The sequence below is a fragment of the Dipodomys merriami genome, unplaced genomic scaffold (genome assembly GCF_024711535.1).
Source record: "Dipodomys merriami isolate MVZ:Mamm:240054 unplaced genomic scaffold, mDipMer1.0.p SCAF_34, whole genome shotgun sequence".
NCBI lineage: Eukaryota > Metazoa > Chordata > Mammalia > Rodentia > Heteromyidae > Dipodomys > Dipodomys merriami.
The window spans coordinates 14,832,620-14,852,937 of NW_027204937.1; the positions used below are offsets into that span (position 1 = coordinate 14,832,620).

The window sequence follows — 20,318 nt, forward strand, 5'->3', positions numbered from 1 at the left end:
CTAGCCTTCCCACTGCCAATACTCTAATGCTGACCTAGGGGGAAAGCTAGAGAGGAACAGATATTGAAGGCCGAGAGAAAGAGAGAGAGAGAGAGAGAGAGAGAGAGAGAGAGAGAGAGAGAGAGAGAGAGAGAGAGAGAGAGAGAGAGAGAGAGAGAGAGAGAGAGAGAGAGAGAGAGAGGGAGAGGGAGAGGGAGAGGGAGAGAGGGAGAGAGGGAGAGAGGGAGAGAGAGAGAGAGTTTTGATGAGGAAGTGGTCACCAATGGCTAGTATTGCCTTGGGCCTCTAACTGGTCTAACAGGACTACCATCCAAAAGAGCATTTAACTTACCTCATCCTTCTTCCCAGGAGAAGCCTGAACCCTTCTCTCTCTGCTCCCTGCTAACCATCGCCTCACACAAGCTCTACCCTAGTCCTGGGGCCCTGGGAGAGCTGTCTACCCAGGGAAGGCAGAGCACACACAGGCCTCCCTGCCCCATCTACCTGTTTGAGCTTGTATAGCTCACCTGTGTCTTGTTTTTGTTTATTTCCTCACCTGTTCCCTCAGCCACTGCCTCTCTTTCATGGTCACTAGCAAAGGCTCTGAGAGGCAGTGACCTCTCTCATCATAACCTTTAGACTCAGCTACTTGTCCAGTCACCATCTGGCTTCCCAGGGGTTCTCACCTGTGTGTGAAGCTGCAGTCCTAGAGGTACTCAGTGGAGTGTAGCCCAATTGGCCACACCAGCCTTGCTTTACCCTCAGTGGTTCTCCAGATGTTACAAGAATCTTGATGCAGATTGTGACTTTAAGGCCCTCTAGGCTGTGCACTGATTTGGTGAGATCAGTAGGCCTCTGCAAGCTCTTCCCTCACATACAAGGGAAAAGGATCCGACACTGCAGAGCCACAGGGCAGCTCAGGGGCTGCCAGGGACTGTAGGGTGCTGGCTGACCTCCTAATAGCAGTTGTCTTCTGGAACATGCCTGATCTTGGCCACACTGCCCTGCAAATAATCCTGGGATATGGCTTTGCCTTCTAGAAGGCCAGCTCATAGAAGTTAGCTGCTTATGGCCCATAATAAGTCTGCTTTCTTTTTATCATGTCCCTTATTTTTTTTAAAAAAATTTTTGGCACATAGCAGTGAGTGGCCATACCTGACATTCAGAACTCCTGGAGGTTAGGTGTAGGGTCTTAAACTTGGGTTTCATCTGTACAACTCTGTGCACATTTTGTACCCTTTGCCACTTTGAAGGCGTTAAGACACCATTTCTGGCTTTCACTATTGCTACTGAGAAGTCAGATGCCAATGGGATATTTGGGGGGGGGTCGGTCATGGGCTTGAACCCTGAGTCTGGGCTCTGTCCCTGAGCTCTTCAGCTCAAGACGAGTGCTCTACTACTTGAGCCACAGCACCACTTCTGGTTTTCTTGGTGGTTTATTGGAGATAAGAGTCTCATGGACTTTCCTGCCCAGGCTGGCTTTGAACCATGATCCTTGAATCTCAGCTCATGAATAGCTAGGATTACAAGTGTGAGCCTCTGGAGACCAGCTCCAATGGGATTTTTATTCCTTTGTATGCAATCTATCTCTTTTCTGTGATGCTTTTAATATGGTTGTTTTGGTATTTTCCAGTTTAGATGTTTATTTCCTTTTAATTATCTTTCTTGGGAGCCATTGGGGTTCCTGAATATGAGGTCTGGCGTCTGTCATACACTGGATTATTCTCTTCTATCCTCTACCTTTTGGCTCTTTCATTGTCCCTCTGGGCTGCACTCTGGCTATTTTCTCTGTTTTTTCTTTTAATTTACAAATTCTCCCTTCAGATGTCTAATATACTGTTTAGTTTTTCCACTGAGTTTCTAATTACAACTCCCATGTGCTCCCCAGTGAATTGCTTTCCCTCCATGCCACAGTACACGAGACAGCTGACACTGAAAGATGTCACCAGGACTATGGTTTTTGAGCTAAGTTTTACTCCTGAATATAAGCCACCCAAAAGCAAAAATTCTTGAATTTCACTGGTTTAATTTCTATAAAAATGGTTTTCATTGTTTGCCCAGATAAAAAATAAATACCGGGGAATGTCTCTCTATTACCTGAAAGCCCACAAAGATTGTCCATTGCTCTTCAAAATCCCTTCCAGAAAGGCCCACATGGTAAGTTTCTTATAGAATTTATTGCCAGGAGAAAGTTATTTGTCTAGAAGATAATGTAAACTGTGCACACTATTCCATTTCTTTATTTCTCCTTTTACTGTAGCTATCAGAAATCCAAGAGCATTGCGGATTTCATTTGCTTTCTTTTTGTGCCAGTCCTGGGGCTTGAACTCAGGGTCTGGACACTGTCTCTGAGCTTTTTTGCTCAAGGCTAGTGTTCTACAATTTGAGCCACAGCTCCAATTTTTTTTTTGGGGGGGGGGTTGGTAGTTAACTGGAGATAAGAGTCTCACAGACTTTACTGCCCAGGCTGGCTTCAAACCACAATCTTCAGATCTCAGCCTCCTGAGTAGCTAGGATTATAGGCATGAGCCAGTGATGCCTGGCAACTCATGGCTTATTCCTTGGGAAATTATTTCCCCTCTTCTCTTTTGATATTTTCCTCTCTTTTAGTCTTTATTTGAATTGCATATGTCCACAATCCCTTTACCTCACAAGTCTAAAATGCAAAACAAAGATTTAAAAATGGAATTTTTAAAAAAAAATTCATGAGGCTTATATGCATATTCATGTGTCACTACAGAATACTGATGTGTCTGATTTCAGGCTACTGTCCCCAGACCCCACTAGGGATATTACATAATGTACAGCAGGCCTATTGTAGTGAACCCTGGGGGCTTTCAGACAGGGGTCTCTGTGGACTGGTGTTTGAAGAGGAAAAGGGTTCCTAAATCCTTTGTAGGGTAGACAGAGGCTCCCAGAAGGCCAAGGGTGTCCTGAGACCTGAAGAGGCCAGGGGAGCCCTGCTCAAGGCTGTGCGATGGGCCCTCCATCTCAATGCCCAGCTCCTGGCTAGTGATATTACCTATCTCTGCGGGTTCTTGTGGTCTCATTTTCCTGGTCAGTTTCAAAGCTGCTTCCAGGTCATAGACTTGAGAGCGGGTTAACTTCAGCTCCCTGCGGAGCTCATTAATTTCTTTGATCAGAGAGACATTTTCCTTCAAAAAAGAAAAAGAGAAAGAAAGAAAAAGAGTGAGTATGGGTGGATGAGTGATTGGCAGATGCAGGGCAGTTCCTGCAGGGTTGAGGGGCAGGGACGGGCAGGGTGGTCTGGACTGAGGTTAACTCTATGGGGCTCAAGTCTTTTTTTTTTTTTTTTTGAGGGCGGCGGGGGTGGGGGGGGGGTCGGTCATGGGGCCTGAACTCTGGGCCTGGGCACTGTCCCTCAGCTCTTCAGCTCAAGGCCAGCACTCTACTACTTGAGCCACAGCGCCACTTCCGGCTTTTTTCTTTCTGCTTATGTGGTGCTGAGGAATGGAACCCAGGGCCTCAGGCATGCAAGGCAAGGCTCTCACTGAGCCACCTTTCCAGCCCCGGGCTCAAGTCTTTATCTTGCACATTGCCTAGCCTCAGAAAGTACTGGCCAACTTGCCTTGAGGTAGACTCAGTACTGCTCCCATCCATCCATGTCCCCTTCCTTCTTTTCCTTTTTTCTTTTTCTTTCTTTTCTTGGATTGAATCCAAGGCCTTGGACTTGTTAAGCAAGCTTTCTACCATTTGAGCTATACCTCTTGTTTTTTTTTTTTTTGTTGTTGTTGTTGTTGTTTTTGAAATAGAGTCTTGCTAAATTTGACTGGGCAGACCTTTATAGTCTTGATCATCCTGCTTTAATATTACAAGTAGCTGGGATTACAGGAATGTACCACCACATGTAGCTTTTTCTAACACCATTCATAGATTTTCAAATATCAGTAAAAATGTTTCCCTAAGCATTTTTTATGTTTAAGGATCAGAGAAACCTCATGGCTAGATTCTATTCCAATCACGTGTGTGTGTGTGTGTGTGTGTGTGTGTGTGTGTGTGTGTGTGTGTGTGTGTGTGTGTGTGTGTGTGTGTGTGTGTTGGGAGATTGAACCCAGTGCTTTGTACATGCTTTGTTCATGCTGTGTCACTGAACTATCCCCCACCCAGACCCTACCATTAGTCTGGGTCTTAAGTATTGTTGCCTATTTTCATTTTTCCATTCTTTTTATTGTTAGTGGTGGTGGGTAGTGGTCATGGGGCTTGAACTTGGGGCCTGGGAGCTGTCCCTGAGCTCTTTTTGCTCAAGGCTAGTGCTTTACCACTTGAGCTACAGTGCCACTTCCAGTTTTCTGGTAGTTTCATGGACTTTTGAATCTCATGGACTTTTCTTCTCCCGCTGGCTTTGAACCATGATCTTCAGATCTCAGCTTCCTAAATAGCTAGGATTATAGATGTGAGCCACCAATGTCTGGCTCCATTCATTTTTTGAACCTATATTACTAGGGCATCTACTAAGTCCTTGTGATATAGACAGAAATAATACATGGGTCCTGAACTTGAGACTATGCTATTTGGTGAGCAACATGGAAAAGTAAAGGAATCAATATGTGCTGCATCCATGGAACTCTTCCCCATGTTGGTGTGTAACAAGTATATCTGGATCCTAATGTGCTGAGTACCCATCATATGCCAACCTCTGTTGATATATAGAAAGTGGGGACTTTACAGTTTAGGGAATATCTTAGCATGGAACTGTCTTGATAAGATGGAGGTTTCTAGGATCTGGGACCAGGGCTGAGGCTTATAGGAGTTATCAAGGAGAGGGGCAAAGAGGGCCCTGAACAACTGGAACAACAGAAGGCATGGGACAGAAGTGAGTGTGGTGGGGGTGTAATGCTGGTATAGAAGTTGTGCATCACTAGAGTGCAAGCTGAGAAGAGGGGGGAAAAGAGAAGAAGGGTCCAGGCACCAGTGGCTCACACCTATAATCCTAGCTACTCAGGGGGCTGAGATCTGAGAATAGCAGTTGGAAGTCAGCCTTGTCAGGAAAGTCTGTGAGACTCTTATCTTCAATTAACCACCAAAAATGCTGGAGCTGGAGCTGAGGTGGTAGAGCATTAGCCTTGGACAAAGACGGTCAAGGACAGTGCCAGGCTCTGAGCTCAGGCCTCAGGACTGGCACCAAAGAGGGAGGAGGAGGAGGGGTGGAAGAGAGAAAGAGGACGAAGCTTGCTAGAGGCCAGCTGCTGCATGTTGGGACTATATAGTCTGTCTTGTCTTTTTCCTATGCCTCACATCTCTGCTCTTCCATTTAGCATCAGGGAGGAAGCCCTGTGTCTCGAATATGTTGGGCTGCTTTGCCCTTAGGGAGTTCACAGCCTCAGTATTCTGCTTGCCTACCATGGAGTCTTGCATATAACTCTACAAATAAATCACCCAAGCATCTTATTAAATGGAGCTGTGGGTCTGCTTTTCTTTTCTTTTTTAATGCATGACATTTAAAAAATGACTGTTACTATAAAGGTGATGTAACAGAAGGGTTATAGTTGGGATCTACATTTCTAACCAGCTCCCAGGGATAAGGCTGCAGGCTAAAACTATATGAGATGGACCCACTCCAGAAACAAACTGTACCTTTTCTTGGGGTGTTGTACCATGCATGGTGGGTATATGGTAAGAGCCTGGATGAATGGGAGGACTTCTCTTACTAAGCTGTGATGAGTCCTTCTCTGTAGGAGGATGGACCTCTGGGGCTCAGGACTCTCTACAGACTTTTCATCTAAGCTCAGACCTAGAGCTTCTGGGTTCTAGTATATCACTTAATTTCATGTTCCTCACTTGAGAAAATTACTTGTGTCATTACCAACCCCCTCGCCTCATTCTCCAGGCCTGGCTTTGAGCCTGCCTTTTTTTGTGTGTCTGCTTTTTTAAAGCAGCAGGATTCATTTGTTTTATTTATTTGGTGCTGATACTGAGCCTCAAACTCAGGGCCTCTTTCTCTCATTTGGCTTTTTGCTCAAAGTTGATTCCCTTACCACTTATGCCGCATCTCCATTTCTGGCATATTGCTCGTTAATTGGAGGTAAGAGTCTCACAGACTTTTCCTGCCTGGGCGGGCGTGGAAGCATGATCCGTACATCTCAGCCTCCTGAGTATTATCTAGGATTACAGGCGTGAGCCACTGGCACCCCAACAGCAGGCTTCCCCCCACCCACTGAATGCTTTATCCATTTTTTCTGCCAGTCCTGGAGCCTGCACTCTGGGCCTGCGCACTGTCCCTGAGCTTCTTTTGCTCAAGGCTAGTACTCTATCACTTGAGTCACAGCATAGAGCCACTTCCAGCTTTTTCTATGTATGTGGTACTGAGGAATCAAACCCAGAGCTTCATGCATGTGAAGCAAGCACTCTACCACTAATCCACATTCCCAGTCCCTGCTTTATCCTTTCAACCTACGACTTGAAGACCAGATGCCCACTTTTCCTTTCTAGATGACATCCAATAACATTCTGCTGGAACTTCCTCATATCAGCTTTACCTCACGTTCATGACACTATTAGTCCAAAAGGTATTTATTGGGTGCTAAGACCTTGGACCCTGCCTTGCTCAATAACTATTGCTGAGATGGATAAGCCAATGAATAACTAACTCAGTGGATACCAGCTTACAATATGATGAGGATCTTCCTAACCAAGGGTTAAAAGGTGGAAAACAAGACCAGAACAGAGGGGAAAGGATTTGAGAGAACCACAAGGAAGTCACATGTGCTCTGGCTTGAAAGTATCTAGAACTTATTATCTCTTAGTTGGCTTTTCTTAGTTCATTCCCACCTCATTCAATAAAGAAAGAAAGATCATCAGAATGATGACTTGAGATGGCAAGTACCCTTTTTGAGTCTTTTCTGCTTATATCTTTAGTTACTTCCTCTTCTTGGTCACCTCCAATCATTTGGCTATTGAATCCTATCTTGTTCTCATCCTGCTATGATCTGTGGCCAGCAATTCCCAGCATCTTGGCCTTCTACCATTATAATCATCTTAGTTCTCCAACTACCACCACCACGCCCTGTCAACCAGTTATGATTCTATGATTTCCAGCTCCTGGTACCTTCTGGTGTGAATGTTCATTTCTGACTCACCCTTTGATACCTCCATGATGCCCAGATACCCAAAATGGGCCTCCAAGGCACAACTAGATCCTTATTCAAGTGTGACTGAGGCCCCGACTTAATGCAGCCCAATTCTTATTTATTTATTTATTTACTCCCCCTGCCAAATCACCAATGACCCAGTTTCCTGCCACCACCCCCGCCCCCCGCAAACATCTGTGACCCACTGATCATTGTGCTGAACATGGTCTTTAAGAAGGCTTTAAGGAGAAGTATGCCATGGAAATCAGATACAGGGGATCAACCAAGTATAGAGAAGAATGTTCTAGGCCTGAAGTCAAGAGAGAGCACATAGAATGTCAGAGCCATCATAATGGCAAGGCTGCAAGTGCTGGATCCCAGCAGGGTCTCAAACATTTTGAATATATTACCTCATTTCATCCCTACAACAACCTTGTATTATCAGACTGACTTTGTAGGAGGGAACAAGGCCGTGTATAAATGGTAGAGCTGGCGTTTGTACTTAGCTGTGTCTGTCTTCAGTGTGCCCTGTTTCTGCATGACCACTCCATCCCACACTCGACTTTCTTACTTCCCATTTATGTGACTTCTGTTCAGATATCACACATAGTACTATGGCTATGGAACTACCCAATAAGTCAAAACTGAGCTCCTTAAAAATGCTTTCCAGAGGGGGCCTGTGTCCAGAGGTCATGCTGAGGTCAACTGTGCTTTTGTGAATTAAAAAATGTGGGCTCAAAAAATGCTTGCTGAGCCTTCTGTTCCTGTTGGCCACTGATCTGGATGGCCTACAAAAATCCCTCCAGTCCTCCAGACCCCCACTTAGCTACTCTTAAGTGCCAAGTTTGGAGAATTTGCGGCAGATTGAGGGATGCTAAGGTCTCTTTATATAAAGATTTCTAAACAAAGGGACTAGAACTGCCTGAGGCCTTCAGAACTACCTGACACCCTGGCTGAAGTTTCAGACACCCGTGTTGGGGAAGGAAAGGAGGGGAAGCCTGTAGTGCCCCCTACTGGCTGCACTGGGTCAATGCCTCTACTCGTAGGTAGTGCCTTACAGTGTGGAAAAGCAGGCCAAAACAGATGCATTTTGTGAGCTTGAAAACCTTGCATGGCTTAGTCAGATCATCGTCTATCTCACTACACAGCCAAACATCCTAGACTCTTCCTGTGCTCCTTTCCTCTTCTGCCTGTGTTTAACATGGCATTTCAACTTGTTATTTTCACTCTGAAATACCTTTGACATCAGAATTCTCCCCTTTTCAAGCCCTTCTCATTTACCCTTAACCTGACAGGCATCTCCTAATAGGTTTTCCTGTGTCTTTTTCTACAAGCTGGTACCAATGGAGCTCATCTTTTTTTTTGTAGTTGGTAGGGCCTGAACTCAAGGCCTGGGTGTTGTCCTTGAGCTCTTTTGCTCAAGGCTAGTGCTCTACCACTTTGAACCATGGTGCTACTTTCAGTTTTCTGGTGGCTAATGGGAGATAAGAGGTCTCACAGACTTTCCTGCCTGGGTTGGCTTTGAACCATGATCCTCAGATCTAAGTCTCGTAGGAGGCTCCTACAGGTGTGAGCCACTGGCACCTGGCCGAGTCCATCTTTTTGAGGCAAAGATAATATCCCTGAGTACCTGAGCAGAGGCACTTGATGCCTCTTGGCATGGGGTAGAAGGCGCTTTTCAACATGAGGTCAACTACATACCATTCTTGCCCCAGCTCTATGATAAACTAAGACCTGGAGATCCACTGTTCTTTAACCCCTGCCCAACCCCCCCCATTCCAAACAAATAACCCCCCCCCAATCTTTCTTTTGCTTTTCCTCAGGTAATTTTCTCTGCCTGGGAGGCTTTCTCCTCATCTGGTCCCTGACCATTCTCTACTCAAATGTCCCTTTCCTTGAGAAGTCTCCCACGAGTTCCTAAGACATGCTTCTACCATGAGCCCACAGCACCACTGGAGGCCCTACACCTGCTTCAAGTGCCTTCTCCCCCTCCCCTTTGGTGATTACTAGGGTTTGAACTTAGGGTTTTGAGCTTGCTGAGCAGGTGCTCTACTACTTGAGCCAAACCTTCAGCCCCTTTTATTCCAAATATTTTTCAAATAAGATCTTATTTTTTGCCTGAACTAGTATGACCCTAATCCTCTTATTTTTACTTCCTATGTAACTGAGATGATATGGTGCCTAGCTTTGTATTGGTTAATACGGAGTCTTGGCTCTGGCAGGCCTTGAACTTTGATCCTCCTGATCTCAGTCTCTTGAGTAACTGAGATAGGTGTGAACCTATCAATTATAGGTGTCAATCATTGTACCTGGACCAATTCTTTTAAAGAACTCTCTAAGGATAGAACATTCTCATACTTATCTTGGAATCCTCCATGGCTCCTTGTGTAAGAAGCCCTCAAAAATGTGAACCAAATGAATAAAATGTGTGTCGTAGATGTTTGTATTTCATAGCAACTCTTAGTTCCTAATCTGTAAGGGTGCCGAGGAATAGAATGGAAAGGCCTCCAGCTCCTATCTGGTTATACAGATGAGACAGTGGCCTCGTTATTTCAATTATTTTCTAATGACTTGCCCTCAGATACCATGTGCGTCTCAGCCTTCCTTAGCCATTTGGGGCTCTGGTAGATGTATCTACAGCTCTAGCATGTGCTGAGGCACCCAGCTGGGGGTCTGAAATAAGGCATGCTGTTTCTCCTCCCAACACCCCCCCAACCCCCATCTCTAGGCCAGAGGCACCCCTGACTCATGATGTGGTGGACTGTTTCTCTCACTGGATTTCCACTGGTTCTAGAATAAGTTCTTTGCAGAGAGAAAAGAAAGGGAAATGACATTTTTGAGCTAGTTCCTAGTGTTTTATAGTTGGGCACCTTGTTTGATCCTCATGGTGGCTACTGAGGTAGATGTCTTTCTGCCCCACTTCCAGATGAACATGGTGTTCCTGGAGAGGGTAAGGATTTCACCCATGGTTCCTGGACGAAGATCAGTGGAAGCAGTGTAATCTAGGTCTCTACAACAACAGTGCTCACTTATCTCCCACATCCTGGAAGTCTTTGTGCTCAAGACTAATGGTATACAACTTGAGACACAGCTCCACACACACACACACACACACACACACACACACACACACACACACACACACACACACACACACACACACACACACACACAATCTTCCTAAGGTTTTTGAAAGTCAAATATTTTCCTCAGGGCCCTCTGCAATCAGCAGTAAGAATCTTTCTGGTTGGGGTGGGGTGGGGCCTCACAGCCCTGCCTTGGGTCCCCTTCTGCTCTCTGCAGTTGTCTGAGTTGCTTCTCTGGCTCCATGGCAATGTACAGCACATGGCATTACAATGCTGCTCTGCTAGGGTTCCTATGTGGCTGCTTCCCTCTGCCCACCTCAGGGAGTGGCAGGGCTGGGCACAAGCCCTGCTTGGCCTTCCTCTGCTACCTACCTCCACCCTAGCTGGGCACCCTCTGGGCAATGGGAGTGGGGGAGATGGAGAGAACAAGCTGCCTGCCCCTGTGTGGATGCTTCGACCTTTTTACTTCTTTGGATTCTGTGCGTAGTTGCTGTTCTGGCAGTTGTTTTGGGTTTCTGCTTGCCACAGAGAAAGGGACCAGCCTGTGGAAGACTCCCAGGCCTATGTGCTGCTGGCAGGGCATGGATGAAAGCCCAGCTGGTCACCAGTTGATAACTGCTCCTGTTGTCACCCAGATTTTATTGCCCATCTGACTCAGGGACCTCTCCTTGCTCTGGACACTTGAGGCATTTAGTAATAGCTGTATGTGGCTGCTGTTAAGGGTCTTACTCACTGTGCCTCTTTTGGGGCCTCCACGTGCTTTTGTGGCTCAGAGTAAGGTAATGGTTTAATGGAGGTAGGGGCAATTTTAGGATGGCATGAGGTCAGTTGTGCCTGTGTCTGGCCTGAATTGCAGTGTGCTCTCCCCTGCTGGGTATGGACTGGCCAGCCTAGGGTGTGGCTTTTAATCTAACTGACACCTGTCCCCATTCCAGTATTTTAATTGGGGCATTAAAGGAATGTCAATATAAAGAGGTACATACTTCATAAATGAAATTCTGATGCTCTCTTTTGATATTAATTCATATTAATTGCCTCAGACGATACTGAGATACAAGCAGAAGCCTGCTGGGCAATCTTGATACCATGCTCAGGTGGGGGTGTTGATAATGGGGCCAGGAAGAGCCCCAGTGAAGAGATTGGGAGATGGGTGTAGTAAGCTCCTAAAATCTGACGGGTGCTAAATCAGCTGGGTGTGGCTAGCTCTGAACCAGGAGATAAGGGTAGGACCCAGGGCACCAGAAAAGTGAGATGAGGCAGGCATGTCCCAGCAGGTGTGAAGTGCAAATTAAAAAAGCAGCAAAATCAAAGCCAAGTGAAACAAGAGTTAGAACCAGAGGAGAGAGGAGAGAGGGTGTCTCAGGAAAGCTGACCTGGACCAAAGTCCCAAAGGATGGAGAGCCATGAGAGGAGCGAGGCAGGGACACACGTTCGCTGAGGATACAGACGGGCTCGGGAGGGAAAGAGGGATGCCTGGTGAAGTGAGATAGGCAAGGAAAAGGCTTTTGGTCACAGGCACAGTCAGGATGAGCTCTGGGAGGTCAGAGGGAGGAGTCGAGGGTCCTCCCTTGGCTGTAGGGTCCCCTGGAAGTCTGGGAAGCATGGAGGATGGGTGGTCTCTGAGAGATCCTGGGTCTCTGCCGCCTGAGCTTCCCAGGGAGCTTGGTGATGTGCGCCATGCTGTACCTGCATGATGCGGACGTAGTCGCTGCGGTGCAGCTCGCTCTCCTTGACCACCTTCTTCTTGAGCGTGGCCAGGTTCCTCTCGAGATGCTCCCGCTGGCGGGCGTACTCCTGCTGCAGGTCTGAGTTGAGCCCAGCAATCTCCACCTGGTGGGGCCGAGGGAGTTCTCAGTGAGGGAGGGGAGGTGTGGAGCGTAGAGCAGGGCAGGGCAGGAAGAGAATTCTGAGCTCACCATGTCTGCCCGCTGCACGTACTTCTCAAAGAGACCCCGGATCTTCTCCTTCAGCAAGCGGGGCTCCTGGATATATGCCACGCAGTTGTGGAGGTCTGTCTTAAACTGTCTGACCAGCGCTTCCAAGTCCCGCTCCTGCAAGCAGAGATAGTTAGTCTGGCCACCGCAAGGTGTGCTCCAGGTGGAGAAGCAGGGGCTACAGCCAGAGGCTAAGGGCACAAAAAGGAACAAGCGTCCCCTCATCCGGGACTTACAACTGACCATCAGGGGGCCCACTGGGCATGGAGACTGAGGTGAGCACACAGCTAAGTGGGGACAGTACTGAAATTCTGGTGTACCTGGCTGGGCTGGGTCCCTTGCCTGAACAAGCTAAGTGGCCTGGTGCATCATCCTTAAGAGACAGCACATAGCTTCTTTTATCGCTCTGGATTCCTTTGAGGGCTACAGGCCTTGGATGAAAGGAAGCTCATACAACCATATGTGTTACTTTAGAGCCAAGATAGAGATTATCATTCTGGCCAGGGCTCCCTTTCTCCCTCTTGACAGTCAGGAGTACTGTGTGAATAGGGGGAAGAGGATCCTGGAGAATCAGGCAGATCTGTGATCCCTGACCTAGGGAGGCTCCCTTCTTTTCCTTTGCTCCCTTAGCCCTTTATCCACATCCCCTAAGTTTCTATTTCATACTCTAACACGCACATGCCACCCATCGCCTATCAGCATCTTCAGCTTGTGAAAGGATTAGAATCTGTTCCCATTTGTAGCCCTGCAACTTCTAGTATTATCTAGCACACAGTAAATGTTTGATGTGGAGGATGGGAAAATTCATTCTTATTCAACAAACACTAGCTATGTACTGGCCTAGGACCAGAAGACTTGATTGGCTCCACTTGTGCTAGCTAGCTATGCATGCTGGTACACTTACACTTTTCTTTTCCTCCCTTCCCTCCCTTTCCCTTCCCTCCTTTTCCCTTCCCTCCCTTCCTTCCTTCCTCCCTCCCCCCCTCCCTCCCCCCCCTCCCTCCCTCCCTCCCTCCCTCCCTTCCTTCCTTCCTTCCTTCCTTCCTTCCTTCCTTCCTTCCTCCCTCCTTCCCTTCCCTTCCTCCCTCCCTTCCTTCCTCCCTTCCTCCCTTCCTTCTGGTATTGGGGTGTGAACTCAGGGCCTGGATGCTGTCCCTTAGCTTTTTTCATTCCATCTGTCACTTGAGCCACAGCTCCACACTTCCAGCTTTTTGGTGGCTAATTAGAAATAAGAGTCTCAGTTGGGCTCTAGTGGCTCGTGCCTGTAATCCTAATTACTCAGGAGGCTGAGATCTGAGGATCATGGTTCAAAGCCAGCCTGGGCAGGAAAGTCCATGAGACTCTTATTTCCAATAAACCACCAGAAAACCGGAAGTGGTGCTGTGGCTCAAGTGGTAGAGTGCTCGCCTTGAGCTGAAGAGCTGAGGGACAGCACCCAGGCCCAGAGTTCAAGCCCCATGACTGAAAGAAAAAAAAGAAAGAAAGAAAAAAGAAAAAAAAAGTCTCACATATTTTCCTGCTTGGGCTGGCCTTGAACCATGTTCTTCAGATTTCAGCCTCCTGAATAGCTAGGATTACAGGAGTGAGCCACTCCTGGTAAATGATAGAAGTTTCTTAACCTCCATATTTTCCTTATAATATAGACATAGGAATTGATGATGTCTCAGGCTCTTCTAGTCTTGATAGTTTTGTTTTTGGTGTTCAACGACTTTAACCACTGAGTACAAATGCCTGCTCTGGTGCTATTTTCCCCTAGACTAAAGAAGCCAAAGACTCAAAATGTTCTCACGAAACCAGTGCCTCTCCTCTTGGTCACTGCACCCGAGTCATTTTCTAGTCTCAGATGAATTCTGTCATAGAAATTTGCTTGGGCCTGAAACCAGGCAGGGCTGTGGCCAAGTAGAGTGAGAGTTAAAACAGGAAGTGCATCTTGGCAGTGGGCTGGTTCTTTCTCCAACAAGCCAGCTGCCCACTGCAGGCAGGTGCCAGACTCTGCATCCAAGTACTGCCAGACTGCAAGCCCTCCCACCTTCTGTTGCTCCTTGCGCATCTCTTGGTCGGTGGCTCTCAGTTTCTGCCACAGTTCCGTGATGTTCAGCTCCAGTTGTGTGTTCTGTTTATGGAAACGCTCCAGCTCGCTTTCCATCTTTGGGGAACCAGAGAAAAAGAGGTAGACAATCAGAAAGTAAGAGAATGGAAATTACATTTGAGAACCGAAGACTTTCGGTGGAAATATTCCCTAGTACCAAGTACCAAGGCCTATTTTTTCTCCCTCTCATTTGCATTCTCTGGTTGATGAAACCTTTCTTCTTCGTTGTTGCCATCCTGAAAGTTCTTCTGTCCCCTTCCCTGATGTGTCTCAACTCAGGGCCATATGTGTCTATGGCCAGGCTGGAAAGTTTTCCTTTCCAGTCACCTTTTCTTTCCTTTACCACAAAGATTCCATGAAGATTTCTTTCTTTCTTTTGTTCTGTGCCAGGCTTGGGGCTTGAACTTGAGACCTGAGCTTTTGTACTCAAAGCTAGCACACTTCCACCTGGGCCATAGCTCTATTTTCTGCGTTTTGCTGGTTAACTGGAGGTAAGAATCTCCTCAGTTTGTCTGCCCGGGGTTGGCTTCAGATCCTCAGAACTCAGTAGCTAGGGTTACAGGTAAGAGCCACCAGGGTCCAACTTCCTCCCTTTTGTTGAATTCCTTCGAACTTCTTCACTCTCAAGTACTGGAGTTTCAAGTTCAACATGAAGCAGGATTCTCAAGAAAAGTACCACCACCACCACCACCTCCTCCTCCTCTTCCCCCTCCTCCTCCTCCTCCTCCTCCTCTTTGCTTTGTGAGGTTATGTGACTGAAGCTTTACCACAGAATTGACCACAGTCATCCTAAATAGAAAGTTTAAGGTTGATTCTAAAGCACACAATTTGAAAGTGTAAAACAGAAAAAAGCTGAGTAGGCAAACTCAGTATCATTCTCCTGAAAAGTTGTTCAAAAGTACAACAGAAAAAACACACACAGGGGCTGGGAAGGTGGCTCAGTGGTAGAGCGCTTGCTTGCCTTGCATGCCTGAGGCCCTGGGTTTGATTCCTCAGCACCACATAAGCAAAAAGAAAAAAGCCGGAAGTGGCGTTATAGCTCAAGTGGTAGAGCGCTAGCCTTGAGCTGAAGAGCTGAGGGACAGCGCCCAGGCCCAGAGTTCAGGCCCCACGACCGGACCCAAAAAATATAAAAACCACAGAGAGAGAGAGAGAGAGAGAGAGAGAGAGAGACAGAGAGAGAGAGAGAGAGAGAGAGAGAGACAGAGAGAGAGAGACAGAGAGAGAGAGAGACAGAGAGAGAGAGACAGAGAGAGACAGAGAGACAGAGACAGAGAGAGAGAGGGAGAGAGAGAGAGAGAGAGAGAGAGAGAGAGAGAGAGAGAGAGAGAGAGAGAGAGAGAGAGAGAGAGAGAGAGATAGAAGAACAGAGAAAGAAAAGAGAAAAGCCGGCGCCGGTGGCTCACGCCTGTAATCCTAGCTACTGAGGAGGCTGAGATCTGAGGATCACGATTCAAAGCCAGCCTGGGCAGAAAAGTCCGTGAGACTTTTATCTCCAATAAACCACTAGAAAACTGGAAGTGGTGCTGTGGCTCATGCGGTAGAGCACTCGCCTTGAGCTGAAGAGCGCAGGGATAGCACACAAGCCCAGAGTTCAAGCCCCACAACTGACAAAAAAAAAAAAGAAAAAGAAAAAGAAATTACAACAGAGAGGTATTCTGTCTTTAAAAGGGAAAAAATAAAGAAGAAACCACCAGTGAGCTGAAAGATTTTTTTTTCATTGTTGATTTGTATTAACCAAAGATGTCTGTGTGATAGCTGGAACTTCTGAACAGGGTGAAGCTAGATGTGTGTACACTTTCAGTAGACCTGATTCCTGCCCAAAGCAAAAGGTGATGTTTGATTTATACACAAACTCTGTTAGCCATTACTATTCCTGTTAATAGGGAGGCTCATTGACTATTTTGAGGGAATAGGGCAGCTTTTTTTCTTTCTTTTTTATTTTTTGTCTGGGCTTGGACACTGTCTCTCAGCTCTTCATCTCACAGCTAGCACTCTACCACTTGAGCCACAGCGCCACTTCTGGCTTTTTCTGCTTATGTGGTGCTGAGGAATTGAACCCAGGGCCTCATGTATGCAAGGGCAAGCACTCTACCACTGAGCCACCTTCCCAGCCCCATCTCTCTCTTTTTTTTTTTGGTATGTGGCTAGGTAGTGTGACCCCTGAGTTTTTCCTTGGTCCTCTGTTGGGTCTCAAGGCTCTTGGCATTAGGGTACCAGGAGGCCCTAATGGGTCACCCCCATGTTCTGGACATGAAGGGGAGCCTCTGGAGGAAGTATCTGCTCATGGCGTTTTACTAGACAGAATAAGGTGTCTGGCAGAAGGATGGTGCTCAATGAGTATTTGATGAGTGGCAAATGTGGGGGGCAAAGGGAGCACTGGTGGGGACTTGAGGAGAGACTGCAATGCTCTGCCTCTGGGGAGGTAAAGAGGCAGTGCTCTGGAGAGCTGACTTGTAGAGGACACACAGCCACGGGGTCATTGCACCGCTAGAGCAACGACTCCCTGTCCCGAGGCTGCGTTGTGTAGGGTAGTCAGATCCAGAGGGATAAGAGAAGTGAGAAGCCAAGGAGAAACAGGCGGTCAGTGACTGATAGAAGGCACCCTGTGGAGCACACAGGTGGCGGCCTAGGAGACTTCTTTAGCTGGGTTTTGGAGGAAAAGTAAGTACTAGAGGAAAAAAGGAAACAGAAATGGAGGCAGAGAACAGCCAGAGGCACAGGCAGTTCCAGGCATTTCTGCAGGCCACAGAGGTTCCGGGTAAGGAGGAGGGAGGAGGGCGGGCAGGAGAGGGCTGCTGAGCTGGGTCATACAGTACCCAGGGGCAAGAACTCAAAAGGGGAGCAATCTGATCTTCATCCTGAAAGCCCCAGCAGCTTCAGAAGGGCTTTTTTACCAGAAGCAGCAGGAATTAACTGGTGTGTCAGAGGATCTGACACAAAGGACAAAACTAGAGCCTGGCAGAGTGGCCAGGAGGCTGTCCCTGGGCCTCAGGTGAGGGCTGACAGTGTGCTAGTCCAGGGCAGGCAGGTGGAAGAAGAGGGTTTCTCCAGCTTGCTGGGTTCCTAAGGTGGAGTCTGAGTGTCTGTAGTGGATCAGCCTTTTTCTCTGCCATCCTAAGTCAGCAGAGACAAACTGGGTTGGAATGGAAGCGATCCCTTGATTATAGTTTTACCTTTGTTCTTCCCTCTGCCCCAGGGCAAAGCCTCCTCCAAGTACTCTGAGACTATAAATAATAGGTTTACAGAAAAAGTGTGAAATATGTGAAATGTGAGTATTTGACTGAAAGTCAGAAGATGAGCCTAGAATGTGGGAACACCCCCTCCCCCTTTTTAAAGAGAGGAAATTCCATCAAATTTTCCCATTCAGGGAGTCTCAATGGGGCAGGGGCAGTGGAGAAAGCATGTTGTCCTCTGGGACACATTTGGTAATCTCTGGGGACATTCCTGATTTTTTAACACCCTGAGCAAACAAGGGGTGCCACTGGCATCTAGTGGGCAGAGAATGGGGGTGCTGCTAAAGATCCTGCAATACACAGACTAGCTTCCCCACCCCACCCCCAACAGAGAACTGTCCACCCCCAAACATGAACAGTTTTGAGAAGCCTTGTGCAGTGTGAAGAAATAGGCAAGTAGAAGCTAAAATGATAAGGTTTGGACCTTTCTCCTCTGGCAGAGGGTTGTTTCTTCCTCCTCCCCCCACCCCATTACTGGGGCTTGAATTCCCTTGGCTTTTTTGCTGGTGCTCTACCACTTGAGCCACACCTTTGGCTTCTGTGGACTTAATCTTAAATCCAGCTGACAAATATAGTATCAAATGAGGAGACTTGAGGGCAGAGATTTCAAGGGGCTAGCACCACCCTGGCCTTCCATTAGTCTTCTTGAGATGCTGTTAGATTTGGTTTATGGAGTTATGAGAAGGGAAGTCAAGAAAGATGTCTACATTGCTATCTTCACCTGGGGGAAACCATGGTCCCATTTATTAAGAAAAAAATTGGAGAAGGAAAAAAAAATTGGAAGAAGAGGATATGGGGGTGTAAATCAAGAATTCAACTTTCCAGGGCTGGGAAGGTGGCTCAGTGGTAGAGCGCTTGCCTTGCATGCCTGAGGCCCTGGGTTCGATTCCTCAGCACCACATAAGCAAAAAGAAAAAAGCCGGAAGTGGCGCTGTGGCTCAAGTGGTAGAGCACTAGCCTTGAGCTGAAGAGCTGAGGGACAGCGCCCAGGCCCAGAGTTCAGGCTCCACGACCGGACCCCCCCCCCCCCCCCAAAAAAAGAATTCAACTTTCCAGCAACCAAAATCCCCACCAAGAGCTGTTTCCTGCCCAGTGAACACATGGTATAAGGAAATGCAGTATGTGGGGGAGCCAGGGCACAAGTGGGAAGGTGGTACATCATCAGCCTCTCAGAAGCCCTGGTCTACTCGTCTTGCTGCTAAGTTCTCCTCTCTACCTTCATCCTGTTTCCCAGAACATATTCTGAATTGTTCCACTTCTGAGCTTAAGAGGCTTTGAAGATTTCCGATTCCTTATCAAGTGAAGTCTAAACACCGTGCACAGGGCCTGGAGCTCCACCCCAACATTCTGTTGAAGAAATACCTTGTGAACCACCCAGGTGCTTGGTGAGTCTGTTGGCTGAGTACACACTGCCCTCTGGTGGTCTAACATTCAACTGCTGCGTCTCCCCAAGGAGCAAGCTAAATCCCAAAGTACTTTGCTCTGGGGGAGCTCAGCCCTCAGCTGGACCTTCTTGGTCTGTGAAGTATGAGACCACACCTACCTTTTGAAGCAGAGAGCAGGGAGGAGCTACAAGAGTTTTCATTCACTCCCCTGGGGCCAGGTGGCAATTAGAGGATGAGCTGAGGCAGCGGGGGTGGGGGGTGGGGGTGGGGGGTGGGGGGGGAATGTCTGAGAGGCCAGGTGTGGCAGATGGCTTCTCACCTCTTGAATCTGTTCCTTCATCACCTTGATCTCATTCTCCCGAGGTTCTATTTGTTTCTTAAGTTCCTTTATTTTGTAGTCGAGCACAAACTTGAATTTTTCTAGTTCTTGGTTTTTCTTTTTCAGGTCATAAATTCGCTTTTCCTGGGGGTTGAAATAGAGAAAGAAGTGGGAGCTATCACAAAGCCCTGGTGCATGGAATCCCTTTCAAGATCTCAAGTCCTGAGGAGGCTCCCGATGGATGAGGCCACAGACTTCCCTCCACTGGGGAGACAGAGTTGGCACTCTCTCCTCCAGGCTGCAGCACGATTCCTTCCCTGCTGGGCTGCTCACGTACTCTTTCATACACAGGCTGTGGACAGCTGCATCCCCCATCCCACACTGTAGCTCTCCCACTGAGACTGTCCTGCTTCTCTGTTGGAGGTGGAAAGCAGTCCCTCCCTCACTCTCTCCCTCCACCCCCCACCCCCACCGCCTGTATATCTAGCTGGACTTAATACTTTTTGTGACCCAAGCAAAGAGTTGTTTCCAGGCTACATCAGAAAAGTCAAGGAGCTTTATGGAATACTTGGAGGCTATCTGCTCTGCAAGAAGTCCATACAGAACCCTCCAGACTGAAGCACATCTAGGGCTCCGGTGGAAACACCTGGCTGCACCCAGCTTCCCCACCATCCTTGCCACGGTGCCAGGCACGTGAGACAAGCCACTTTGGATGTTGATCTCCCAGCTTCTAGCTGTTTGAGTCAGCCCTCAGTCTTCCCTGCTGAGGCCCCAGACATCAGGGATAGGGACAAGCCATTCCATTGTAACCCTGTTCAAATGCTTGATCCACAGAATCTGTTGGCCTAATAAGACAGCTGTTGCTTTTAATCTGAAAACTAAGTTTCCAGGTAATTCACTGTACACTAATAGCGATTGTGATATGGGTCAGTCTATCATCTGTCCATCAATCATCCATCCATCCATCCAACCATCTATGTTTTACTGATTGAAGATCTTTTGCCATGTATTAGAATTCTGAATGTATGTATGACACAATTCCTGTTTTTTGTTTTTTTTTGGCCAGTCCGGGGGCTTGAACTCAGGGCCTGGACACTGTCCCTGAGCTTCTTTTGCTCAAGGCTAGCACTCTACCATTTGAACCACAGTGCTACTTCCAATCTTTTCTGTTTATGTGGTACTTGAAGAATCCAACCCAGGGC

The 20,318-nt window shown here is 47.5% G+C and overlaps 1 protein-coding gene across 3 annotated transcripts in view; it reads right to left on the reverse strand.

The window, feature by feature from the left end:
- Positions 1 to 20,318, reverse strand: part of LOC138803444 (cilia- and flagella-associated protein 57) — a 60,685-nt gene that overhangs the window by 991 nt on the left and 39,376 nt on the right. For all 3 annotated transcript variants that reach the window (XM_069987473.1, XM_069987474.1, XM_069987472.1), the window contains exons 18-22: positions 19,117 to 19,260; positions 14,117 to 14,233; positions 12,070 to 12,204; positions 11,840 to 11,983; positions 3,002 to 3,134 (exon numbers count right to left, since the gene is read on the reverse strand). In XM_069987473.1, the coding sequence (XP_069843574.1) occupies positions 3,002 to 3,134; positions 11,840 to 11,983; positions 12,070 to 12,204; positions 14,117 to 14,233; positions 19,117 to 19,260 (673 nt within the window). The remainder of the gene's footprint in view (positions 1 to 3,001; positions 3,135 to 11,839; positions 11,984 to 12,069; positions 12,205 to 14,116; positions 14,234 to 19,116; positions 19,261 to 20,318) is intronic.